Below are 27,132 nucleotides of genomic sequence, written 5' to 3' on the forward strand. Positions count from 1 at the left end.
TTTATTTAGAGCTGTTTTGGACTGTAACCAGTGTTTGATCTGTGCAGATTTCTCTCCTGATTCAGACCAGACCACTTTTTCACTGGAGGAAGCGTTATTACACTCTAAAAAATCCTGGGTTATTTTTTTTAACCCAAATGCTGGGTTGAGCCATTTTTTGGGGGGTTATTTTTTCAGTGTTTGTGTAGTTTTTGTATTACCCAGCTCCTGGGTCAGACGTAACCCAGCGATTTAGTTATTTATCGCGTGGATTTTGCGTCTTCTCTTCACGCGAGAGCAGTTCTAAGCACCATCAAATTGATGCATTCTTTGGTAAAATACAGGTTTGTGTACATTTCATTTTATCTATAAAATCGTTACCTTGCTGTATATCATTAAATTTTATGCAGAGCAACAGGCGCGCGGTGTGAATCACCTTTAACGAGTGTCGCACTCTTTTCGCGTGATGGAAAAGCCTGATGCTTTGCTTAAAATAAACAATTCTACTCATAAAGATACAGAATACTCAGAGCTGTTTACTGTTTGTTTATTGGCGGGTTATGGAGTCAATCAGCAAGCAGAAGAGTAATCAGCTGAAATACTGAGAGCATTATAAAGGCAGTTTATTCTGAGTTCAGAGCAGTCAGGACTCAGCTACGAGCTTCTGCTCAGAAAGCCAATAAGCAGCAGAAACCAGAGTCACAGTTTGATTTTCTTACCTTTGAGATGCTGTCGGAGCAGGAGAAGCCTGACTCGAAGTCGAGAGTGAAGCACAGGATCTTCCCTTGACTGCTGCACATGTAGCTCTTCGACTGCAGAGCAACAACAAAGCGTGATTACACAGAGAGCTCACAGGCCCATTGTTTGCTGTAAACACTTTAAAACAACAGATCACATTCATATTTAAATCACTGAACATTCAACACTCCTGATCTCGCATGGTTTATATGCCCAGGAACAGGACAGGTATGGCACGGTTGCCATGGAAACAGCTTACACAGAGAAACTATGACTAACAATCCACTTTCTGAAGAAAATCAATATCCAGTCCAGTACACCTCCAGTACCATGGTAGAACCATCTGATACTATGGTATACTACCACAGTATTATTTATGCATGCATCACATTATATTTGCATGTACCATATATGTATGTTTTTATTTATTTATTTACTTATTTAATAGAAACAAAAAGCATGGATTGGTAGATGGATTGGATAAAATAAAATAAAATGAGAAGATTTCTTAAACTGACAGCAGTGCATAGCAGGAATGAATGAATGAATGAATGAATGAATGAATCAATGAATGAATGAATCAATCAATCAATCAATCAATCAATCAATCAATCAATCAATCAATCCATAAATCAAACAAATAAACATGGATGGATGGATAACAAATTAAAATAAAATATCAAATAAAATGGGAAGATTTCTCAATAAACTGGCTGTACTGCATATCAAGAATTGAATAAATAAATAAGTAAACAAACAAACAAACATGGATAAGACAGATGGATAACATAACAAAATAAAATAAAATAGGAAGGTTTCTTAATAAACTGGTAGTACTGAATAGCCAGAATTAATTAATTAAATAAAACATGCATATAATAAAAAATTTAATAAAATATAAAATAAATATGAAGATTTCTATGATTTCTCTTCAGTTACTATGATACTAAAATAACGGGGTTACCTAGCATCCATTTGTCGAATCTCCGCTCTCTACCCAACAAAACGGACGAACTCCTTTTGCTCTCCCGGACAAACAAGGACTTTTCTAACTCTGCTGCTCTGTGTTTCACGGAAACCTGGTTGAATGGCGACATACCGGACAGCGCGATTCATCTGCCTAATTACCAGCTGATCAGAGCAGATCGGGACACAGAATCAACGGGGAAATCGCGCGGCGGCGGGACATGCTTTTACATCAATGAGAGGTGGTGTACAGATGTAACTGTGTTAAAGAAGATGTGCTGCTCAGATCTAGAAACGCTCTTCATTAACTGCAAGCCGTTCTGGACAGACCAGGGACTTATGTGAGGATCCTGTTTGTGGACTTCAGCTCTGCTTTTAACACCATTATCCCGGAAACCCTTCAAAATAAACTAACCCAGCTCTCCATCCCCACCTCCGTCTGCCAGTGGATCAACAGCTTCCTGACAGACAGACAGCAGTTAGTAAAGCTTGGCAAATTCACATCCAGCACTCGAACCATCAGCACTGGAGCTCCTCAGGGCTGCGTACTCTCCCCACTGCTCTTCTCCCTCTACACCAACGACTGCACATCTAAAGACCCCTCTGTCAAGCTCCTGAAGTTCGCAGACGACACCACACTGATTGGCCTCATCCAGGACGGTGACGAGTCTGCTTACAGACAGGAGGTTAAGGAGCTGGCTGTCTGGTGCAGTCTCAACAACCTGGAGCTTAACACGCTCAAAACTGTGGAGATGATCGTGGACTTCAGGAGAAACCCCCCTGCTCTCCCCCCCACTCACCATTATGAACAGCACTGTGACTGCAGTGGAGTCATTCAGATTCCTGGGCACCACCATCTCCCAGGACCTGAAGTGGGATATTCACATTGACTCCATTGTCAGAAAGGTCCAGCAGAGGTTGTACTTTCTTCGCCAGCTGAGGAAGTTCAACCTGCCACAGGACTTACTGAAACAGTTCTACTCTGCCATCATTGAATCTATCCTCTGCACTTCAATAACTGTCTGGTTCAGCTCAGCTACCAAATCTGACCTCAGAAGACGGTAGTCCGGTCTGCTGAGCGAATCATTGGTACAACCTTCCCCACTCTCCAAGAACTGTACTTATCCAGAGTGAGCAAAAGGGCTGGTAAAATCACTCTGGACCCCTCACATCCAGCACACTCCCTCTTTGAAGTGTTACCGTCTGGTCGACGCTACAGAGCTCTGAGCACCAGAACGACCGGACACAGGAACAGTTTCTTCCCTCAGTCAATACATCTCATGAACACTCAATAAATAAACGTAGAACACACAACTAATTCATTATCCATTCACCACACTCACTTATTTTATTTTTATTTTTCTCATTTCTAATTTGCACATACTTGACCTGTACGTACATAGTCGCCTATATTATATATTATATATTGTGTATTTTTTATTTTTTTTGCTGCTTTGTACATTGGTTATTGGCTATTTCTTGTTATTTTGTTTTATTACCTGTGTCCTGTCCTGTTGCTGTCTTTCTGTTGCACTGTGGAGCTTCTGTCACTACAACAAATTCCTTGTATGTGTAAACATACTTGGCCAATAAAGCTCATTCTGATTCTGATTCTGATTCTGATACTATGGTACTACCACCGTATTTATGCATGCATCTCTTTGTCATATTTGTATGTGTGCATGTTTTTATTATTTCTTAATTTTTATTTATTTATTCATTTATATATTTTTATTAATTTATCTAAAAAGGCATAGCCTGCAGATGCATTTTGAGTTTTTAATGTAAAAATTTAATTAATTGGTCACACTTTATTTTAAGGTCCAGTTTTTACTATTAACTATGACTTTTGCCTCCTAATTTGCTGTTTATTAATAGTAAGGTAATGGTTAGTTTAGGTATGGAGTCAATATGCTAGTAATATGCATGCTAGTTAATAGTGAGAACTGGTCCTTAAAATAAAATTTTACCAATCAATTAATTGATCATTATTTATTTATGTTTTTTTTATTCAGGTGCCACTGACTGAACAGAAATCTTCAGTGGACGGAGCGAGAGGATTCACAGCAGAAGGGTTTGTGTAATTGTGTCTGTTCATCTGTTTTGTTCACTATAATTAGATTCCTGGAAGTTTGTGTTTGTGGTCAATGTGATTATACAGATGCATCGGTATTCACAACACAGTGACCCTCACAATCACATTACAGTGGCCTGAACCGATGCACAGTCCCTAAAGAGCACCGGCCTGAACACTAAGCAGCTGGAAAGAAGTTAAAACTGCTCAAAATGAAATTAAATGAAATTAAATAAAATAAAATAATAAACCCTTGAGGTAAATGTTAACATTCAAAACACATCTAAAAAAGCCACGCTTTTTAAACAAATGAATAAAAAAATAAATGTATTTTGTCTTTGTATTTATTTATAAAGCACTTTACAGGCTACACAGTAACTCCAAAGTGCTGTACATCACAAACAGTTAAGATAATATAAAAAAGAAATAATTAAAATAAGACAACAACAAGATCAAGATAAATAACCCTGTAAAGAGTTAAAATGCCAAGGGGAGCATGTATGATTTTAAGCGGCACTTGAAGGTACTTAACCTTGAAAGGAAGGTTGTTCCATAACCTTGGGCCAGAGACAGCAAAAGCACGGTCACCTTTAGTTTTAAGACATGCTCTTGGGATCGTTAATAGTAATTTATTTGAGGATCTCAGTGATACTTTTGCATTATATGCTTTAATAAGCTCTACCAAATATTCTGGCGCTGTTCCATGTAATGCCTTAAAAACATAAATCAAGACTTTGTATTGGATCCTGTAGTGCACTGGTAACCAGCCTAATAAAGATAACAGTGAGCATTCTAGCCATTTTGTACTAGTTGAAGACGTGCAATATGTGTCTGACAGGTCCCAACATAAATAGCATTACAATAATCTAAACGGGAAAAGATGAAAGCATGGACGACCTTTTCTAAATCACTAGATGAAAGGAATCATTTTAATTTCGCTATTGCCCTCAAATAAAAAAAAGCAGCTCCAAACTACAGTGTTTATTTGATTATCAAATTTGAACGAGGAATCGAAAATGACTCCTACATCCTTTACTCTGTCCTGTATATAACAAGCCCAAGGGCCTAGGATGACACTTTCAGCCTTGTTAAGGGCCGTGCGACCAAAAATCATAATTTCTGTTTTGCGTTCATTCAACTGAACAAGATTATCAGCTAACCAATCTTTCACTTCATCCAGACACCTACGAAATGTTACACAGCAAACATTACAAGTAGGTCTTAAGGCCAAATAGATCTGTGTATCGTCTGCATATAGGTGATAAGAAATACCATATTTTCAAAAAATCTTTCCCAATGGAAGCATATATAATGCAAACAAATCAGGGCCCAGAATGGACCCTTGAGGTACCCCACTCGTAAAATGCACAGAGTATGAAAAACAATTACCAAGTTTTACTGTAAAAGATCTTTACTCTAGATAAGATGCAAACCATGCATAAACTGTTCCTTGAACTCCGACAAAGTGCTTTAGCGGATGGAATGATCATTGATCAATGGTATGAAATGCTGCAGAAAGATCCAATAGAATTAAAGCAGCAAGATTCCCTGCATCGCTTATGAGTAAGAGATCATTCACTACCCGTAAGAGTGCTGACTCAGTCCTATGTCTGCACCTAAAGCCAGACTGGAATTTATCTAGGATATTATTCTTGGTTAAAAAAGTAGTTAGATGTCTCAAGACAACTTTTTCCAATATCTTAGATAGGATGGGAAGTTTTGATATTGGACGGTAATTTGATAACCGTCCAAATTACCTTTCTTTAAAATGGGCTCAATAATAGCTTGCTTAAGACAAACTGGTACAATCCCATTATAGATACTACTATTAATCATCTATAAAATACTCGGACCAACAATATCAGAGTCGTCCTTAAGAATGCGCAATGAAACTGAGTCATTTTGGAAAATTGAACGCTTTAAATGAGAAATTATGTCTTCAGAAAGCGACACTGTTTCAAACTGATTAAAACAAAGTTCTGTTGCATCTGCTTCACCTATAGATTAACGACTAGATTAAGAATATTAGCTCTGATCCCATTAATTGTTTAGATGAAAAATTTTGCAAATAAATTACAGGTTGTTAACAAGGGAGTGAGGATAAATTTCATACAGGGGCGAATATGTCTATTAATAACGGCAAATAATTTGCGTGAAGAATTATTGGCAATGATATTGGCAAAGTAACTTGCTTTATAGTACTTTACAGCTTTTTGATATTTGATCAGACTCTTCCTCAGCATTTGTAGGAAAATATGCATTTAAATAAATTAAATAAAAAACTAAAATAAATAAATAATTAAACATAAATAATGTAAATGTAATAATCTATTTAATTGCTTAAACATTTACATTAAAACAATAACAATAAATGATTAAAAATTCAAAACATTACAAAAAATTACATGCATGCACACAACTATAACTATTATTAGGATCATAAAATATTTAAAATATTTTTATTTTAAATTAATTTACTGTAAGCCATTATTGTAAAGTGTGAGTACAATCCTTAACATTGATTATTGATTATGATTACAAAACACTTATATGCTGAACCTGATGACTGACAGGCTTATTTACAACAAATTAATACTAATGATTAATAGTCCATCCCCAAAATTAAAATGCAAAAGCAGTTAAAAGCATGACCGGATCTCAGAAACGCAGCCATCTCCTTTTCATTTCCAAATCAAATCCTCAAAAGAGGAAACATTTGTAGCTAAATATGCATGAAATGTAACAGTAATATTCGCAGTATTACAGTTAGTGGCTCTTGAAATCAATTAGGCACGAGGAGGAGAGCAAGTTTTCGCAAACGCCCGCCGGTGACATTTGGATTCTGCAACATCATCAAGCAATCTGTCGAGCCAGAGAAGAAGCCATTAAAGTTCGTCAACACAGCTCTGACTAATATGGATGGAGCAGGGGAATTACGTCCTGCCAGCATTTCTATGGGGTCCTTATTATTTTCTGCATTAAATTCCCATACAGCTCACAGACGTAGGGACCAGTGTTACTTTAGAAACACAGACAATATTATTATATTAATATATTTATTTACATTATTTACATCAGTTTTTATTTTTATATTTTCCATTTTAATTTTCGTTGAAGTTGTAGTAATTTTGCTGTTTTTCTCAATTTTAGTAGTTTTTGTTTACATAAACAATAATTATATACGCATTAATATATATTTATAAATATATATTTATTTATTGTATTGTTTATTAATTAAACAATACAATTATAAATAAATACAATTTATTAAAGTTTAAACACTTTTTAACATTTTAAATTAGAATTTTTATGTTTTTTATATATGTCTAAATAGCTTGTTTCCAGTTTTACTTATTTTAGTACAGTTTTAGTATTTAGTAAAAAATGATAAACATTAAAAATGAAACAAAAAGTAAAATTTAAACAATTAATTTTTGTTAGTTTTAGTAATTTTGTTGTGTTTTTACCATTTTAGTAGCTTTTGTTTTTTAGTTTTAGTTATTTTAATATCAAGTTAAAAAAATATAATAGAAAATATAATAGAAAATTAAACAAAAATAAAATGTACAATTAAGTAATTTTTCTTATTTTTCTTATTTATGTCTATATAGTTTTATTAATATCTTATTTCAGTTGTAGTTATTTTAGTACAATTTGAGTATCAATTTTAAAGCGTAAAAAATAAAAAAATAATAATGAAATAAAAAAAATAAAAAGCAAAAAAAAACAAAAATACAAATCTAACATTTAAACAGTTAATTCATTGTAAAGTTTTAGTAATTTTGTTGTGTGTGTTTATCATTCTTAGTAGTTTATATATAGTTTTTATCTGTTAATTAATTTTATTATTTTGGTATGATAAGTTAAAGCTAAATTAAACTGAGAAATTTTGCACTGGTCATTAGCTGAAAAATATTCTATTTCAGTTAACATTTATTTTTATTTTTATAAGGTTTTCATTTTAGTTACAGTTAATAACTCTAATTAATTAGGGACTCTAATTGCATGAACTCAAACTTTCCAAAATGTCTCTTCTCAGTTCAGATGCCCAAGCATCCTCTGGAATCATGAAGGTCTCACACCCCTGCTCTCCTTCACAGAAAGCACAGACGTGTCGTGACGTTATAAGAGACGCATGAACTCCAGCTGCCAGAGGAAGCGAACACTATAGCGAAGCGGATTTGTGGCTCTCATTGTCTGCTCGTGTAAGTGGCGCATGCACATGTAAAGCACAGAATACACGCCGCTAATTGGAGAGCTTCTCCTGAGGGATGGGAAATACACAGAGTGAGGTTTGTTGAGGATTTCCTTGTCAAGCTGAGCGGAGAGAAAGTCCCAGCATGCTGCAAATGTGCCACATTTCTGCTCTGCATTTTGCTGTGAGAGCAAACACGGCCAAACATGCAGCACTACACTCTTCCTCATACAAAACCCCTCCCGAACTACAAACACAAGACTATTTCTCACAAAAAAAGATGTTTTTGTCGATGTAATGAATTGCAACAGATTTTGTTCACGTTCTTTTAATTAATATATATATATATATATATATATATATATATATATATATATATATATATATATATATATATATATATATATTTAGAGAGAGAGAAAGAAAATTGAAAAAGAAACAAACAAAAAAAGTAAATACATTGTATTTACTAAAACATAGACAATTATAAATAAATAAATACCTTACATATAAATATCAAGTCGATCATAAATAACATCAGACATCATTTGAAAAATTAAATGTAAATGAAAAAATAAATAAACTATTAAAAATAATGAATAAAAAACTAATAAAAATAAATAAAACCTTACATGCATACTGTACATACACACACGTCTGACACTATTCATATTTCATTGCAACAGATGCATCTAAAATAATATAATAATTTCGAAGGGGGGTTCATGTTTAAGTTATGCTGCATCTTATGGAGATATAAACATACTCCGCAAATATGTGAACCCAAACACTATCAATGCTGATTGAGTTTATGCAGTTTTAGTTATTTTAGTACCATTTTAGTGTCAAGTTAAACTAAATGTTTTTTTTTTTAGTTACACGTATTTTATTTCAAGTAATGGTTTCAGTTTTAGTTAACTATAATAACCCTGAGACTAACACATCTGGTTTAACAACACGGGTATTCAAGAGCTGCTTATCACTGAACTGAAAATGAACTACAGATATTGAACTGAATCAACACTGAACTGTAAATAAAAGCATGTTAAGCCCATGTTGTGTTTGCTGAGCTTAATGAATTGCAACAGATGCATGACTATAACATCTGGACAAACAAATGTTCTTTCATTTTTATGGGCTGCTGTTTTTAATTTTACTGCACCTCATGAAAATATACATATAAAAAAAAAATTCTTGGGGAGGTTCCCCTCTGGGAATAATTTAGGAGAGGCGGGCTCTTGGGGGCGCTCTGGAAGAGCGGACTCTTGGGGGTGCTCTGGAAGCACGGAGCTGGACGGGACCAGCGGAGACATAGGAGGGCGCTCTGGAAGCAAGGACACTTGGGGACGCTCTGGAAGTGCGGACTCTTGGGGGCGCTCTGGAAGCACGGACACTTGGGGACACTCTGGAAGTGCGGACTCTTGGGGGCTTTCTGGAAGCGCGGAGCTGGATGGGACCAGTGGAGACATAGGATGGCGCTCTGGAAGCGCGGACACTCGGGGGCGCTCGGGCAGTGCGAAGCTGGACGGGACCAGCGGAGACATAGGAGGGCGCTCTGGAGGCACGGACATTTGAGGGCACCCTGGAGGCGCGGAGCTGGATGGAATCAGCGGAGACGTAGGAGACGCAGGAGGGCTGGAGGGGACCAGCGGAGACGCAGGAGGGCTGGACGGAACCAGCGGAGACGCAGGAGGGCTGGACGGAACCAGCGGAGGCGCAGGAGGTCTGGAAGGGACCAGTGGAGACGAAGGAGGGCTGGACGGAGGACTGGACGGGACCATCGGAGACGAAGGAGGGCTGGGCGGAACCAGCGGAGGCGAAGGAGGGCTGGGTGGAACCAGCGGAGGCGAAGGAGGGCTGGACAGGACCAGCGGAAACGAAAGAGGGCACTTGCGAGGCGCAGGCACTGGAGGGCACTTGCGAGGAGCAGGCTCTTGGGACCGCTTGGGCAGCGCGGGTTCCTCGAGGCGTTCTGTCAGCACTTTCACAGGAGGGACTGGCCCTGGAGAAGCGCCCACTGGAGGGACTGGCCCTGGAGAAGCGCCCACTGGAGGGACTGGCCCTGGAGAAGCGGACACTGGGGAATGCTGACTAGGAGCAGGCACAGGAGGGCGCTGTCAAGAGGCAGGCACAGGAGTGCAAGACATCCCCTCCTAAACTACGAGTACCCCAAAAGGCACGTGAACGTCCGCTTGCGGGCTTGCCATACTCTCTGGCGGCATAAACCGCGGGCGGCGGCATAAACCTCGTCCCGGGCGGAGGTACAAATATCGTCGCGGGGGGCGCCATAAACATCCTGGGCCAACCTTGCGGGGAACTAATCTCAGCCTCCTCATTTTCTGTTCTGGTCGTGCCTTCTGTTACGAGATGCTTATCCAGGAAGGCAGGAAGACGAGGGATTCAGAATAATCAGGTTCTTTAATGGTGCAAATGTATTCAACAACAGAATAAACAGCAACAGAATGAACGATGACAGACTAATAATGAACTAATGAGAAGAACCGGAACAAAACCATATATGAGCAAACAGGAAGCAAACCGTGGCATATATAAATAGATGCATGGATGGATGGATATTTGTGTATTTTATATATCTTTATTCTATCTATAAAATGTATAAATATAAATAAAAAATATGTATATGTAAAAAATATAAATCTATAAGATTTATTGAAAAATAAATATATAAAAATCTATATCTATCTATCTATCTATCTATCTATCTATCTATCTATCTATCTATCTATCTGTCTATCTATCTGTCTATCTGTCTGTCTGTCTGTCTGTCTGTCTGTCTGTCTGTCTGTCCTCCCCGCTAGTTTTGCTGTGCTCTTCATTCATATCAGAAGTGGATATTCTCAGGGGACTGGTTTGGTTCAGATCTGGCCTCAGGAGCGACTGCCCGCTCATCTAAACCAGATCTCAGCGCACTGAACCCAGAGAAGCCGTGATCCTGAACTCCTGCTGACTTCCTCACATAAAACCATTACACAATCCTTCACGCTCCTCATAAAAGTGTCCCGCAGCACATGGAGCTCAGGCATCTGGATGGACAGTGGCAGATAATCAGACTGAATCTGGAGCTTTGCATGTCGCCCTTTCTGTGTCGGAGCATTGCAGTGATTTAAATTGCCTCTGACAGCTTAGTTCCTTTGTATTATTTATAAATGTCTGGTTAAGGGTAGGCAGTAATACTCAGTGGGCTCAGGGCTGCTTTCTGACCCTCTGCTTTTGGGCAAACAGGGGGAAAATGCACCAGAATCCTTGAATAGACATTTGCTACAGCCTTGAGAGAAAATCCAGTTAACATGATATGAAGAATTTAGTGGAGAATGTTTCAAATGGCCTTAATAAGTCTCCATTACAATTATTAGCTATAAAAATGGAATGCAAACTCTTCTTTTAAAACCAGTTCATAAACTGTTGCATTCAATTGAGTGAAAGAGCTTACATCAGGATGGATTTATGAAGGAATTACACAGAACTGCATTCAGCGTGTGTTTCATAAATAAGAGCCATTCTGTGCAATTTGCTTGAATATGTCTAACATGAAAAATATTCACAATATTTAGTTAAATGGTATTGAATCAATAAAAAAAAAATAAAATGCTGGACAGGTTTACATGAAAACATTCTTAAAAATCTGCTATTAAAAAGTCTGAACCAGTCATTCAACATAGGCACTGACTCAATCGCTCCACAAGAAAACGTGTTAGCTAGTTATTTAGTGGAAATAAATACATTAAGACCTACAGAGGACATGTAGTTGCTTGAACTGAAAGTGTTCAGTGGATAAAAGTATCTACTTAATGCACAAACTTAAATGTAAATGCTGAGCGTCAAGACATTTTGGCATGTGACATCAGTGAGCTTTAATGGCAGCAATGCACAAATCACACAGAAATCTCTTGCTTGTGTGGGCATGTTTTTTTAAAATATATTTTTATGTAAATATAACAGGTTCAATGTGTGAAAGTGGCTAGTCATTTGATATCAATCTTTTACAAGTTTCTAGCAGATTTTATTAGAAGAATCAGTGCTCCCAAAATAACTAAGTGAAGTGACATTCAGCCAAGTATGGTGACCCATACTCGGAATTCGTGCTCTGCATTTAACCCATCCAACGTGCACACACCGTGAACACACACAGCAGTGAACACACACACACAGTGAACACACACAGCAGTGAACACACACACACCGTGAACACACACCCGGAGCAGTGGGCAGCCATTTTATGCTGCAGCGCCCGGGGAGCAGTTGGGGGTTCGGTGTCTTGCTCAAGGGCACCTCAGTCGTGGTATTGAGGGTGGAGAGAGCGCTGGACATTCACTCCCCCCAACTACAATTCCTGCCGGCCGGAGACTCGAACCCTTAACCTTTGGATCACGAGTCCAACTCTCTAACCATTAGGCCACGACTTCCCAACTAAAAAGTAGGGTTGCACAATATATCTAAGTAAATCGATATCGCAATATGGCTTACTGTGATTTTCACTTCGCGAAGGCTAGGTAAATATGATCAAAGAAGGCTGTGAAAATTAATCTGCATTGTTAATCCTTTTGATCTTTTATTAAAAAAATTCACAAAAATCGTTTGTGCCGGGCGGCACAAATACACGTTGGACAAAATTATTGGCACCTCTAGTAATTCTTATGAGTAAAATATCTCTGAAGTATACTCCCATTCATATTCACAATTTTGTGCACTCCAGGGTGATTATGAACATGAAATTATCCAGCCATGGCTTCCTGTTTCATAGAAATATAAATAGGAGGGAAAACAAAGCCCAAATTCCCTTAATCATCCATCACAATGAGCAAAACCAAAGAATATATTTCTGATGTGCAGCAAAAGATAATTGAACTTCACAAATTAGTGAAGTGGCTTTAAGAAAAGAGCTAGAGCAGTGAAAATTCCCATTTCCACCATCAGGGCAATAATTAAGAATTTCCAATCAACAGAAAATGTTGTGAAACTGCCTGGAAGATGACGTGTGTCTATATCGTCCTAATGCACGGTGAGGAGGAGAGTTTGAGTGGCTCTCCAAGGACCACAGCTGGAGAATTGCAGAAAATAGTTGAGTCTCGGGGTCAGAAAACCTTAAAAACAATTGTCAAACAGCACCTACATCACCACATTTGGTGATGTAGGTTTCAAGAACAATTCTCCCAGCTCATCCAAAAACAAACTCCAGCATATTCAGTTATCAGACAGGACTGGAACTTCAAATGGGACTGGCTTCTATGGTCAGATGAAACAAAAAAATAGCTTTTTTGAGTGTTTACTCAAGATGGGTTTGGTGAACTCAGGGATAAAAAGTACCTCATAAGTACAATGAAATATACTGCTTTATTTTTGATGTTTGTGGGCCTATATTTTTGCTGGAGGTCCTGGACATCTTGTTTAGACACATGGCATCATGGATTCTATCAAACGCCAACAGATTTTAAAAAATCAAATAGAAATCTTATAATGGACCATGTTTGGATCTTCCAACCGTACAATAATCCAAACACAAACCTCAAAAACAACACAAAATGTGTCCCTGAGCACAAAACCAAGCTTCTGCTGGCCATTCCAGTCCTCTGACCTGAACCCTGTAGAAAATGAGTGAGGTGAACTGAAGAGACGAAGCACCGTCATGGAGCTGGGAATCTAAAGGGTCTGGAGTGATTCTGGATGAAGGAATTGTCTCTGATGTTTTCTGTTCTCTAACCTCATCAAGCATTATAGGAGAACATTTAGAGCTGTTAAACTGGCAAATGGAGGTTTCAAAGAGTATTGAATAAAAGGGTGCCGTTAATTGTGGCCAATGTGTATTAGAGAAAAACATTTATTTCATAATGATATTCCCCCCCCATTTTAAATTCTTATTATCCAATGAAAGTGTTACAGATGCAGATTCCACACACGGGATACAAAACAGGTAAGGTTTATTAATAGGCAGATGAGCAGAGACAGAAGAATGTAATGATCAGGCTGATGCAGGGATGGAGAATGATGCGATGGGATTTCTCACAGAACCGTGGTATATTCCGAAAGGAGCTCGAGGACAGATGGGAACCACACACCTCAATGCTTCGGGGGAAGCTTCCAGGAAGGACAGACTGGGATTCAGGACACGGATGGAGACAACACTCGGAGGAGACACAAGAGGTAAGTACACAGGTTGTATATCACAGGTAAATCACAGCGATAACCTTTAGCAGTCCACTACGTGCGAACGAGACCGGACGTTTGACTGTTGTGAGGTGTGTGGTTATATGGGGTCTTGATGAGGTGCAGATGACGTGCAGGTGTGCTGATTAGTATTCCGGTGAGGGTGCTCGTTGTGATTGGCTGGATGGGGAGCCTGGCCGATCTGTGACAGAGGTTAGATTTTTGTGAATTTTTTAAATAAAAGATCAAAAGGATTAAAAATGCAGATACATTTTCACAGCCTTCTTTGATCATATTTACCAAAGGGTGCCGATATACCAACAAAATAAAAGCTCAATTCAGGGTTATAACAGTCAACTAAAATTGAAACAATTAAAAAAAAGTTTAAATAAAATAAAATTACACACACACACACATTGAAATAAAAATTAAATATAAATATAAACATGTTTAAGAAAATATGTCAAAAACACAACAAAAACTTCAAAATTAAAATGTAAATTTCAAATTATTTTTTATTTTAAATATATTTCTTAATTTTTTCTATTTTATTTAAAATCACAACGAAATCATAAGTATTATTATTATTTTATATAATAATTACATTGTCATATTGAATTGGTCAAAAACAATAATAACAAGTTTTTATTTTTATTTATTTTTTAACAAATTGTTCAGCCCTTAAAGGATGGTTCAGACTCAAAAAAGTCAAAAGCCAAAAGTCTTTTTTATGCAGCTGCACTCTCCACCAAAACCACAATCATTCTAGAAAATATCACAATGCCACTTTTTCCAATATTGTGCAACCATCTTCCAAAGGTCAAATTCATCACATCCCATCAGGAGCTGTAATTCTGAGGTGAATTTCATTTGAAAGCGGGCGTCAAATTCATCTACTCACTAGCCTATAAAAGTGAACATTTCACACAATGAAATCCATCACCGATTAATTCACGACATGTCCTTCAAGGACACAAAAATGCCATTTGGAAATCACCCATGGAATAAAGGCCAAACGGACACATGGAGTAAATTTCGCTGTCATGACTTGGCAGCATGTCCCGATGGTCTATTAGGCCTTTTTGTGGCCTTTACTCCCTCAATTAGCCTCAAATAAAACGTTAGCGCTATGTTAGATGAGGATTTTGATTTCTTGCATGGAATATGATATGCAGTTTATCCACAGAGCCGTTAATCTGCTCCTCTAAGCTAAAGTATGAGCGAATCAACGCCACAGAGCCGCCGGTAGAGCGCTAAACCAACATAATGCTCATGAGCCATAAATAAATATGCCGTAGTAATGCACACTTGCACGTCGGGATATCTGTGAATCGAGCAATGCGAAGCTCTCCGTTTGACCCCGGGTGGTATTTAAGACGACTTAAATGTGAGTAACGTGAGTCTCTGGAGCCGCTCAGACTTAAATCCCCTTCATCCCGTGAATTTATGTTAGCATATACTTCATAATAGACACCCTGCAGGAGTTCACGGGGACACCGGAGATGCGCTAGACCTTTGTGCGGGTCAAGGTAATTTAACGGCTCAGCGAGGAGAGGTCTCACAGAAAAGACTCTTCAGAGGAATTTAATTAAAGCAGTAATAACATTTGAAACATATGAATCAGACACATATGAGCTCCTGCTCTCGCATGCATCGCACCGCAGTGCTGACAGATGCAGAAATCAATGCTTCACTTGTCATATACGGCTTTCGGTGTGTTTCATCTCTTTTTAAAGCCTGATGGACAGGATATATATTTTAAATTAAAGGCCTCTTCTTGTTACCGTAATGCAAAAAGTGCACAGCTTTGCTTTAATATTATTACTGTGATGCATTACTGAAAAACAGATGATAATTCTATTAATTCTATTTCTATACAACAAATGGTGCTATTTGATACCGTGCCTAAACAGGATGTTTTCACCATTGTATTATAGTAATAAGAATAATGCAATAAAACCTCCTTAAATGGCATTTGGATTGATTTATGTGGAAGCTTTTTTCTACCAGGGAAAAAATTATTTAAAAATAAATGAAGACATTTTCTCACAATTCTGAGTTTTCTATTTATGCAATTGCGAGTTTATATCTCACAACTCATTAAAAACTCAGAATTGAATAACAGAAACTTAGAATTGTGAGATATAAACATGCAATTTCAAAATAGGAGACATAAACTCACAATTATCTGAAAAAAGGAGTTCTGAGAAAAAAAAGTCCAAAATGCAAGATACAAAAATGCAATTCTGAGAAAAAAGTTAAAAAATGTGAGATAGAAACTCACAATTCTGAGAAAAAAGTTCAATATCTAATATATAAGCTTGCAATTCTAAGAAAAAAAAAAGTCAAAATTGTGAGATATAAACACGCAATTCTGAGAAAAAAAAAGTAAAAAAATGTGAGATATAAATGTACAATTTTGAGGAAAAAAGTCTAAATTATAAGATATAAACTGAAAAAAAGATATAAATATTGCATATTTACTTTGTCTAAAAAATAAATTCTCAGTCCTGAGGAAAAAAGTCCAAAATATAAGATTAAAAAAAAGAGTGTAGTGAGCATTGCACACAATGAAATCCATCACAGACCATCTCATTCACCATGTGCCCTTCAAGGACACGAAAATGCCATTTGGAAATATTTTGATACAAAAAATACTGGCAGAGCAACAACAAAATTGTTAAGATGAGAACATTATCAAATACTCTGTACACATACAATAATACGAATAAAGCAATAAAACCCCTTCAAAATGCATGAGCAATGATCTGTTCCCAGTTTCCGTGATGTTTTGTAGGTTTGCGCTCACCCGGACTCTCTGCACCTCCATGAAGACGGCTCTCTGAAAGGCTTTCTCCCACAGCACCAGTTCTGAGCCCAGCTCGACGCTGTAGCAGAAGCTCTGGCCGTGACCCACCAGCACACTGAAGCAGAAGGGTTCACTGTCCCGCAGCTCACCGTCCTGCTGGAGCCCCATATAAAACTTGGTCTGTATCCAGCAGTCTTCGGCTATCCACAGCTAGGCAGCAGCAAAAGAGACACAGTGACTGTTCTAAGCTTGTTTGGTTTCTATAAATATAAATATATACACTACTGTTCAAAGGTTTGGGGTCAGTAAGATTTTTGTAATGTTTTTGAATGACTCTTCTGCTCACCAAGGCTACATTTATTTGAGAAAAAATACAGTAAAAACTATAATACTGTGAAATATTATTACAATTTAAAATAATGGGTTTCTATATGAATATATTATTAAATGTAATTTTTGTGATCAAAGCTGAATTTTCAGCATCATTACTCCAGTCTTCAGTGTCACATGATCCTTCAGAAATCATTATAATATGTCGATTTTCTACTCAAGAAACATTTCTGATAATTATCAGATAATTATTATGTTGAAAACAATTGCTCTGCTGAACATTTTTATGTAAACTGTGATACATTTTATTTTTTAGGATTCTTTGATGAATAGAAAGTTAAAAACAGCATTTATTTGAAATAGAAATCAAGTTTTGTAACATTATAAATATATTTCATGTCACTTTTGATCAATTTAATGCATCCTTGCTCAATAAAAGTCTCCAAAAAGAAATTCAAGTCCAAATGTCTGAATGGTTGTGAATTTTTGACAAAAATAAAAATAAAAATCCTTGTTGTTAACCTGAGAACATTATCAAATACTCTAAAGTTATATACTTTTTCATTAAAATAAATAAATACATTTTAATATGTATTTATTTTTAACTACAAAATATGAAAACAAATATTTTATTTCTTTAGAATAATCTGCACTGATGAATCATGTACAATAAAAGCAGGAATATGATTTAGGAACATTGACTTTAATTGACAAACAAAACAAATACAGAGCATCAGCGTCGACTGAAAAAAGCCATACATGTGTGTTTGTACCTTATGAACCTTAAAGAGAACCTCACAGAGGTGAAAACTAGCCTCTGCTTGAGTCCAGTCTGATGCCAAGATCTGATACAAAAACACAGAAAGAAATCTCACTGTTAAACATCCATGATTAGTGAGGATACAGCCGCTTACTGCAGTCCCCTTGCAGAAGGTTAAAGGAGTAGTTCACCCGAAAAAGAACATTTGCTGAAAATGTCCTCACGCTCAGGCCATCCAAGATGTAGATGTGTTTGTTTCTTCATCAGATTTGGAGAAATGTAGCATTCCATCAGTGTCTCAGCAATAGATGCTCTGCAGTGAATGGGTGCCGTCAGAATGAGAGTCCAAACAGCTGATAAAAACATCACAATAATCCACACCACTCCAGTCCATCAGTTAACATCTCGAGAAGACAAAAGGTGTGTGTTTATCAGTAACACATTCATCTTTAAGACCTTTTTAACTTCAAAATGTTGCTTCCAGTCCATTATCCATAATAACGCTTCCTCCAGGGAAATAGTCAATCTCCTGTTGTCTCTCACATCAAAATCCAGACACACATTTGGCTTGTAAACGCTGCTTGACCTGTGCAGATTTCCAGACCACTTTTTTACTGGAGGAAGCGTTATTATGGATTATTGGCTCATATTTCAGTTAAAAATTGATGGAGTGGAGTGGTATGGATTGTTTGTGGATTATTGTGATGTTTTTATCAGCTGTTTGGACTCTCATTCTGACGGCACCCATTCACTGCAGAGCATCCGTTGCTGAGCAAGTGATGGAATGCTACATTTCTACAAATCTGATGAAGAAACAAACTCATCTAGATCTTGGCTGGCCTGAGGGGGAGCCCATTAATGTTCATTTTCAGATGAAATACTCCTTTACGAAAACAAGTTCACAATGGTGAGGTTTGTGGATCAATCCTCCAATCTTTCAACACAATGTATTGCAGAGATTCTACTGATTCATTATTTCACTCCTCTGTTTTGTAAAACTAGTCATTTGTTGTTTTTTTTTGCCCTCGGAAATAGATTTCAACACTGCCATTTCCATTAAAATTCATGCGTATGAAAAAGTTTGCAGTAATTACCTCTTCATGACCTACAGAGACATAAGGCTTATTTAACAGTCTGTTCTCTCTAAAGCGGCACAGATGTAAATCTGAAACATAATGAGATGGTAATGAATTTGCTGAATGTCTCTCTAGGCTTTAAGGCATGTTAAATGCTATGTTTTCTTAGATTTCTCCCTTTATTAATTCAGTAATGCGCATTTCATGAAATGGCAAGAAATATCATCACAGCGTTATTTCGGTCACAAAATTTATCAAAACCACTTACAATAACATTAATACAGCCGTAACGGAGTCACGTAGAGGACAACGCTGGCATGAAGCTAAATATCGCATTGCATTAGGAAGTGCAGACGCTGAAATAGCACACAAAACAGTGCCAACACAAAGTGCAGGGCTGTATTTCATAACTGATGAAACCTGTGTCTTCAGGCTTAATGGCAAAGATAAAACATTTGTCACCAATAACTTATGTGTGCGAGGCCACCGCGGTAATGGCTTTTCCTCGCCACAGTCCATTAGAAAGTAATAGATTGATTATATATAATTAGAATGGATGTCCTGAGTCTCAGAGCAGCAGAGGACAGGTGAGGTTTGTCACAGTCCGCAACATTTTAGGAGAGAAGACATTGGCTGTGTTCAGAATATGCACTATTTCTGCAGTATGTACTATAGTTCCAGTTTAATGTAGTGCACTCGTGTCTGAAATGTGTTTCACATGCTATTTAGGGTTCCCATCAAAGAATTTCCATGGCTTTTTCAGAAAGATTTACATTTTTTTTCTTTTTCTATTCACAATTGTGAGTTGCAGAATTGCAAAAAAAAAAGAAAAAGAAAATCCGAATTGTATGATAAAAAGTCGCAATTACCTTTTTTTCCCCCAAACAGTCCAGTTTGTGAGATATAAATCACAATTGTGAGAAGAAAAAAACTGTACAATTCGCAATTCTGAAGTAAAAAGTCAGAATCGTGAGGTAAAAATTTACAATTATTACTTATTTTTTTTAATTCCATGATGGAAACAAGCTTCCACCGATTAAAAAAAAAAAAAAAAAAACTAATCAAAGAGCCATTCATTTTCGAATTTCTACATCACTTGTAATGATTTTAAAAAGCATGCAGTGATGGGTAAAACTTGAAACTCTGAATCCGTTGAATCATTGCGTGGGAAAAAAAAGATTCACTGTTTCAGATCACAAATCGCTAAATCATTTGATTTAGATTGGAACTTCGGAGCGGGTTTGAGAACCATTTCACAAATTAAATGATTTGTGATTCGTGCTCCGAGTCCAGATCTGAAATAATGGTTTGTGAATCATTATTCAGATCGGGATTTCAGAGCGCGGATTGCGAATCATTTGATTTACACTGGAACTTCAGAGTGGTTATGCGAATCATTTCACAAATCGAATGGTTTGTGATTGATGCTCCGAGTTCTGATCTGAAATGATGGTGTGTGAATCATTGAATGAATATAGAGATACAGTTTTGACTGTTTTAGGATGAACAGAACTTTGGATAGTTTCCATGTACTCATCTAGATCAACTTTGAATAAAGAAAAGAGATTTAGAGCCAGATTTTTGCTTATGTAGCCTATAGGACTTCTCAGTAAAGCCGTGTTCTGTAGCCGGTAGTAAATCTCCATCATGTGCTTTCAGATGGAGCAGCATTTAATACACAAAGCCGTAGTTCACGCATTCATAATCTCAGACCGATTTAATCATGCGATTACGAAAAAGAAGAAATCGTTCTACGATAATGACAGCTGTTTGTGTAGCTTCTCAGTGAACTACGGCTCTGTGTAATATACATTTACATTTATTCATTTAGCTGACGCTTTTATCCAAAGCGACTTACAATTGCTATATATGTCAGAGGTCGCACGCCTCTGGAGCAACTAGGGGTTAAGTGTCTTGCTCAGGGACACATTGGTGTCTCACAGTGGATTCGAACCTGGGTCTCTCACACCAAAGGCATGTGTTTTATCCACTGCGCCACCACCACCCCTAATAACAAATGCTGCTCCATCTGAAAGCACGTGAAAATACCATTATTTCTCCAAACTCACTTCATAACGTCAAATCCTTCTGTGAGATGATGTGGCTTCTTACACAGAATAAAGCACGCAGCATACTTCATAGTCTTGTAAGCAGCGATAAAGGCTATGTCGATTAGCATTACATTATTATTTACTTTATTATAATGAAATTTATAGTATCCTGTGTTTATCCTGTGTTTATTAGTCACGTTGAATCAATGAAAGCAGTTAAATCTTCTGTTTATTCAGCTGCAGCGATAGGGATTTCCTGGATTTCTTCTGCGGGGCATAGTTGGAGTTTCTCTGGCCTTCGGATGGGGATTTACTACTGATCACAGAACCGTGCTTCACTGATAAGATGCGCATGACAATCGCAGCTTTTGCCTAATTGCGATTGCGATTTCATTTCGACTAATCGAGCAGCCCTAGTAGCCTATGTGAAATTTAGCAGGAAACAAAATTTAAGTTATTCTCTTTTGATTAGTCAATCCAAAGAAAACGTTTCTTCAAAAAGAAAAAAATCTTCAAAACAGAAAGAAAAGTCACTAACAAAACTGACATTGCCAAACAAGTGAATGAATCTTCCTCAGAAGAGACACTTTATCAATGTCTCACTAACATTACAATTATATCCATAAGCTTTTTGTGAAATTTGGATGAACTCATTAATCTGTTGTTTGATCTCTTCATATTTAAGGAGAACACTATAGTTTCCAAAGTCAGACATCGCTTAGTGGTTCTTTTTGTAGTAGAGACACTATGCATGTCTATACCAATATCAGCCACTACTAAATTGTCCCTAACAATAATTTTGATCAATTAAATCAAAGGTTGTCTGTCGTTACGTCCCCACCAAGGCCATGATTTATCATATAATACAATACAGTAATATTGTATAACATCACATCATGTCTCTCAGGAGTGTGTGTGTGTGTGTGTGTGTGTGTGTTTGTAACACATGCATGAGCTTACAGGAGGACTCCTGAAGACGAGGAGAGAAGATCCTCTCAATGCCAGGAACCTGCAGTTGTGAAGGGGCTCGACGTCGCCGCCCTGCAGGTGTTCACACACCCAACCCATGTGGACAATCTGAGGAGAAAACATTCAACACAAGAAACCCATCTGTGCGTGCTCAGACTCTGCTCTGCCGGTATCCATTTCTCCTAAGTAAATATGATTGAATTACTCTCTGAATTATTAATCGTAATGCAACAGAGAGCCAGAGGTCATGACATGATCGCTCGGAGATGTGTTATTTTCCTGATTATGACATCTCTCTCATACTGTAATGGTAAAATATGATGAGGCAGTACAATAGGGATAATTACTTTCTGTCTTATGATTTAGATTAATATGTCACTGTACAAATAACCCACCTGATCATCAGGAGAATAGTATTTATTCGCCGTTTTTATCTGAAACAATCAAAAACATTTACAAATCAATAACATTGTCAATATGTATTTATTTATTTTAAACTTAATTGTATACTTTTGTACACTTCACAGATGTACTTTATAAATAAAAAAACAATGATTATAATAATAAAGATTTTTTTTATTTTAGCATAAAACTGTACACTTTACAATGAAAAAACTATTATTATAATATGATTCATATTAAAATGATTAATTAATATTTTTTTAAAACATGTTCACTTTTGTACGCTTTAAATATTTACTTCACAATTAAAAAAAAATATTCTTATTCTTATTGTTATTAATAATAACATATTTTTTTATTGATTTACTTATCATTAAGAATTAGAGGGAAGGCTTAAGGTTTTATGTTGTGAAAGTATTAAACATGTGTTTTTTATTTACTCATTCATTTCATTTAGTTGTTAAATATTGCCAGGAAAATGCAAATTATTATTATAATATGATTATTATGAATAAATGTATTTATTTGTTTATTACTTAAAATTGTACAGTTATTATAATATGATGCAAACTACTTCTTTACTTATTTTATTTAGTTGTTAAATATTGCTAGGACAATACAAATAATTATATTATATTATTATTATAAACAGATTTATTTATTTTTTCCTTAACTGTACAAATATTATAATATGATATTTATGATTTTAACAACAATTATTATTATTGACATATTTTTTTATTTATTCTGCATTACTGTATGCTATTAAGCATTTGAGGGAGGGTTTAAAATGATACAAATGATTAAAAATGCTTTATATTCTGAATACAAACTATTTAATTGCTTATTCGTTTCATTTAGTTGTTAATTATTGGCAGGACATGTCCAGATGACATGAGGGAGAGTTTCACTCTGAGAACTCTTACTAATAATGCACCTCTTTCTGTAAAACTGCAGCATGAAGGTCTGTTGAGTTTCTCCAGATTCGTGCTCTTTGGACTCGATTCATAAGTCTTCTGCACTCGAGCCCAGCGCTTGCCAAGAATATTGCCTAATGATCTCATTTCCTGTGTGTTGTTTTAATTAGTGCATGCGCTGATGATCCAATGGGCTTTTTCTAAGGCTGTCACACAGCTGCCTGTTTTACGTGCAATTACTGCGCTGACGTCACCTAATGATGGAGACGGACGCTGATTGCTAAATGTCCAATTAACAGCTGATTGTGTGTGCGAGTGGAAGCGGATCTGTTATTGTGCTGACCTATAACCTATAAATAGAGCGACTGACACATGCTCGAGCAGTGAGGATAATGGGATTGAGTGTCGTTTGACATGTTCTGACCTGTTTTATCGGCTGACAAGTCAAGTTTGTGTCCGTGCATTTCATGCCTGGATTATAAAGCTCCACCTATAATGACTTATCATATATGTTTCAATGCACTGTATCTTTTCATAAATAATTACTGATTTCAATTCATGCTATACATAAATAGTGTCATGCATGTGCATCAGAATTAGTCATAAGAACATGCAATTGATTATAAGATCATATTCACAATATAATACTTTTATACTGCTTTATATATAAAACTGCTGCTAGAAGGTTATATCAGTAATATGTTGTGAATTCATATTATTTAAAAAAAATACATATGGAAACCTCTTCTGAGCACAAACGTAAAAATAATAATATATTATTATTATTAATGTGATTTATTAAATGATCAACAGCTAGTAATTTCAATGTAGTTATAGGTCATTGTGGTAATTAGTAATAAATATTAAATAATGAAAAATAGAATAATATAGAACTAAATATATCAGTTAAATAATATTAATACAATGATACAATGAATTATAATAAAACATATAATATAACCCAACACTCTAAAGTAATAATCTAAAAATTATGATTTTTAATTGTGTTTTAAATTGAAAACTACATCTGAGGTGTACAAAAATGTAAAGTTAAAGTAAAAATAAATAATACAATTTGTTAATAATAAGTGTTTTTTTAATTAAAGTACAACAGTGTGTACAATTTCAAGTAAACTGATAATAAATAAATAAATAAATATGTTAATAATAATCACCATATAATAAATGTACAATTTTAAGTAAAATAACAAATAAATAAATACATTTTTTTTTATAATAATCATATAGGCATTTGTTTTTACATTGTGAAGTGTACAAAAGTGTATTTTCACTTTAAATAAATAAATAAAATCAATATTTCAAGCATGCATTAATGTTTAATAATGAAAATGAATGGTTTTCAGTCAAGCTGGAGACTTTAGTTTGACTTGAGATGAATCTAAAACTCATTTTTGAAGAGCAAAATATGTTAAATTATCTTGCTCTTTGACAAATTAAGCTGCAGTTTACAGAAAAGTTTCATCAAAAGTAGATCTGTGACCTGACTCAGACATATCTACATCTACGTCACTTCCTTAATGCAAAATATAATTTCTAAGTTCTCTCTATAGAGATTTTAATGTGAAATACAACCTGGATGCGTCACCAAGAGTAACTACATAAAAATATGGTGAACTGTATATCATGCAATACTGCAGAAGGTCTGAACACAGCAAAATTTCAGTTGCATATTCATATTTCAGCCTGAAAGCAGTCATAAAACTTCAGTCCAGTGTATTTGCTGCATGAGAAGCATTACTGTCCTCTATAGCTCTGATCTCTCATGGTTTCACTTACACTAATGGCTGCAGCAGATAATGCATGTTACTTACGCTCTCCTGGGTCAAATCGTTGATATTGGTTGATATTGCTTGAAGCCAGTCTGTGCTTTCAGCTGCAGTGCAAAATTGAAGAACGTGCGTGCAAACTCCATCTAAGGCAATGACTTCAAAACTGTTCGATCTGGATGAAGAAAAAACAGGAGTATGAAATATTAAATTCACTGATAACAGCACAACTCTAGAATGCCAAACTACCACAAAAAATTACAGTTTCTTACAGTATGCAGATTTTCTGTATATATAAAAATATATTCTGTATATATTCTGTATATTTTAAAATTATTATTATTATTAAATTAATTGAAGACAAAAATAATAATAATGACACATTGCAAATAATTAATTAAATAAAGGTATTATAATAATTATGATTAAAAGGACTATACACTTATAATAATAATAATAATATATTAAAAAGAATATACACATTAATATAAAACATTATTTTAAAAATAATATTAATTAAATACACAAATAATAATAATATATTAAAATACTTGCTTTATTATTATTATGCATTAATAATAATAATAATAATAACAATCATTGTACATTTATAGTAATACATTAAAATAACATTGCAATAATAATTGTTATTATTAATATTATCATCATTATACAATATGCAAATAATAATAAAATAAATATAATTAATTAAATAAATAAATAAATACATAAAAGTAATGCATTATTAATTGATTATATTTATACAAACACATTAAATATTTATTATTATCATTAAAATAAGTATACACAAAAATAATAATATATTAAAATAATAATAATATTTTTTTGGGAAAAATATTAAATATACAAGTTTTAATAATAAAGTATGAATAATAATAATAATACATTAAACATTATAAATAAAAATAAAGGCATTAATACTAATCATCATCGTTGCCCTCATGAATCTGACAACAATAGCACACTTCTAGTTAAACACTTATTGTTGTATATTGTGTACTGTTTGACAAATGATTTCTAAAAACAGCATGCAGCAGCATAAAGTACATATTGCCCAGGATGAGCACCCTCATACGCTAGTGCTCTATTGTGAACGGAGTCATTGTTATTAGAGTGACTCGCTGTGGTAAAATAAACTCTGGCAGGAAGTAGTTCATGATGCAAGATACGTGTCAGGAACGAAACCATTCCTGATCAAATCCACAGAAATTTATTCTATTATTGATGAAGAAATGAATAAGACATCAGAGACATATTGTACATTGCAAGAACAGAGACAAATCGATAAGTGTGGTCACAATTTGCACAGTATTGAATCATTGCGTTCTGTCACAGGTGGCTTACAGCACAAATTCACAGACGATTCACATGAATTCTAAAAAAAGGCATTTTTGCATTACATTAATGTATTCCAAGTATAAATTTCCAGATGATGATAATTCTAAATAAATAAATAATAAAACCACAAAACCAGACTGTATATGAATCTCACAGTAACACTGAGATAAAGTTTACATAAAGAAAATTAAACTAAAATAAAAATAATAATAAAAAACAGCATTGAAAAAAAAAGAAATTATGACAAATAATCAAATTTACACTTTCCCTCTAATTCTCAATAGCATATTTCAATGAAAATCAATCAATCAATCAATCAATCAATCAATCAATCAATCAATCAATCAATCAATCAATCAATCAATCATTGTCTACTAATAGTAAAATATAAAATACTTAGACACTACCACTAACAATAATACTAATTCTTTTTTTAATTGTAAAGCATCTGTGAAGTGTACAATTGTATACATTAATTTTCAATTTATTTTAAAAACAAAGTGTTTTATTTTTTATTACTGTTTAATAGTAATGCATTTTTTTCTCATTACAGTAACG

General features: G+C 35.3%; 1 protein-coding gene across 1 annotated transcript in view; it reads right to left on the minus strand.

Annotated features, from left to right (window-relative positions):
* Positions 1-27,132, minus strand: part of sntg2 (syntrophin, gamma 2) — a gene marked incomplete at its 5' end in the record, with an annotated part of 74,689 nt that overhangs the window by 5,120 nt on the left and 42,437 nt on the right. The window contains 6 exons of the mRNA XM_079386229.1: positions 699-791; positions 16,924-17,133; positions 18,027-18,098; positions 22,101-22,217; positions 22,505-22,543; positions 25,261-25,390. Coding sequence (XP_079242355.1) covers positions 699-791; positions 16,924-17,133; positions 18,027-18,098; positions 22,101-22,217; positions 22,505-22,543; positions 25,261-25,390 — 661 coding nt within the window. The remainder of the gene's footprint in view (positions 1-698; positions 792-16,923; positions 17,134-18,026; positions 18,099-22,100; positions 22,218-22,504; positions 22,544-25,260; positions 25,391-27,132) is intronic.

The sequence above is a fragment of the Barbus barbus genome, assembly GCF_936440315.1.
Source record: "Barbus barbus genome assembly, chromosome: 30".
Taxonomy (NCBI): Eukaryota; Metazoa; Chordata; class Actinopteri; order Cypriniformes; family Cyprinidae; genus Barbus; species Barbus barbus.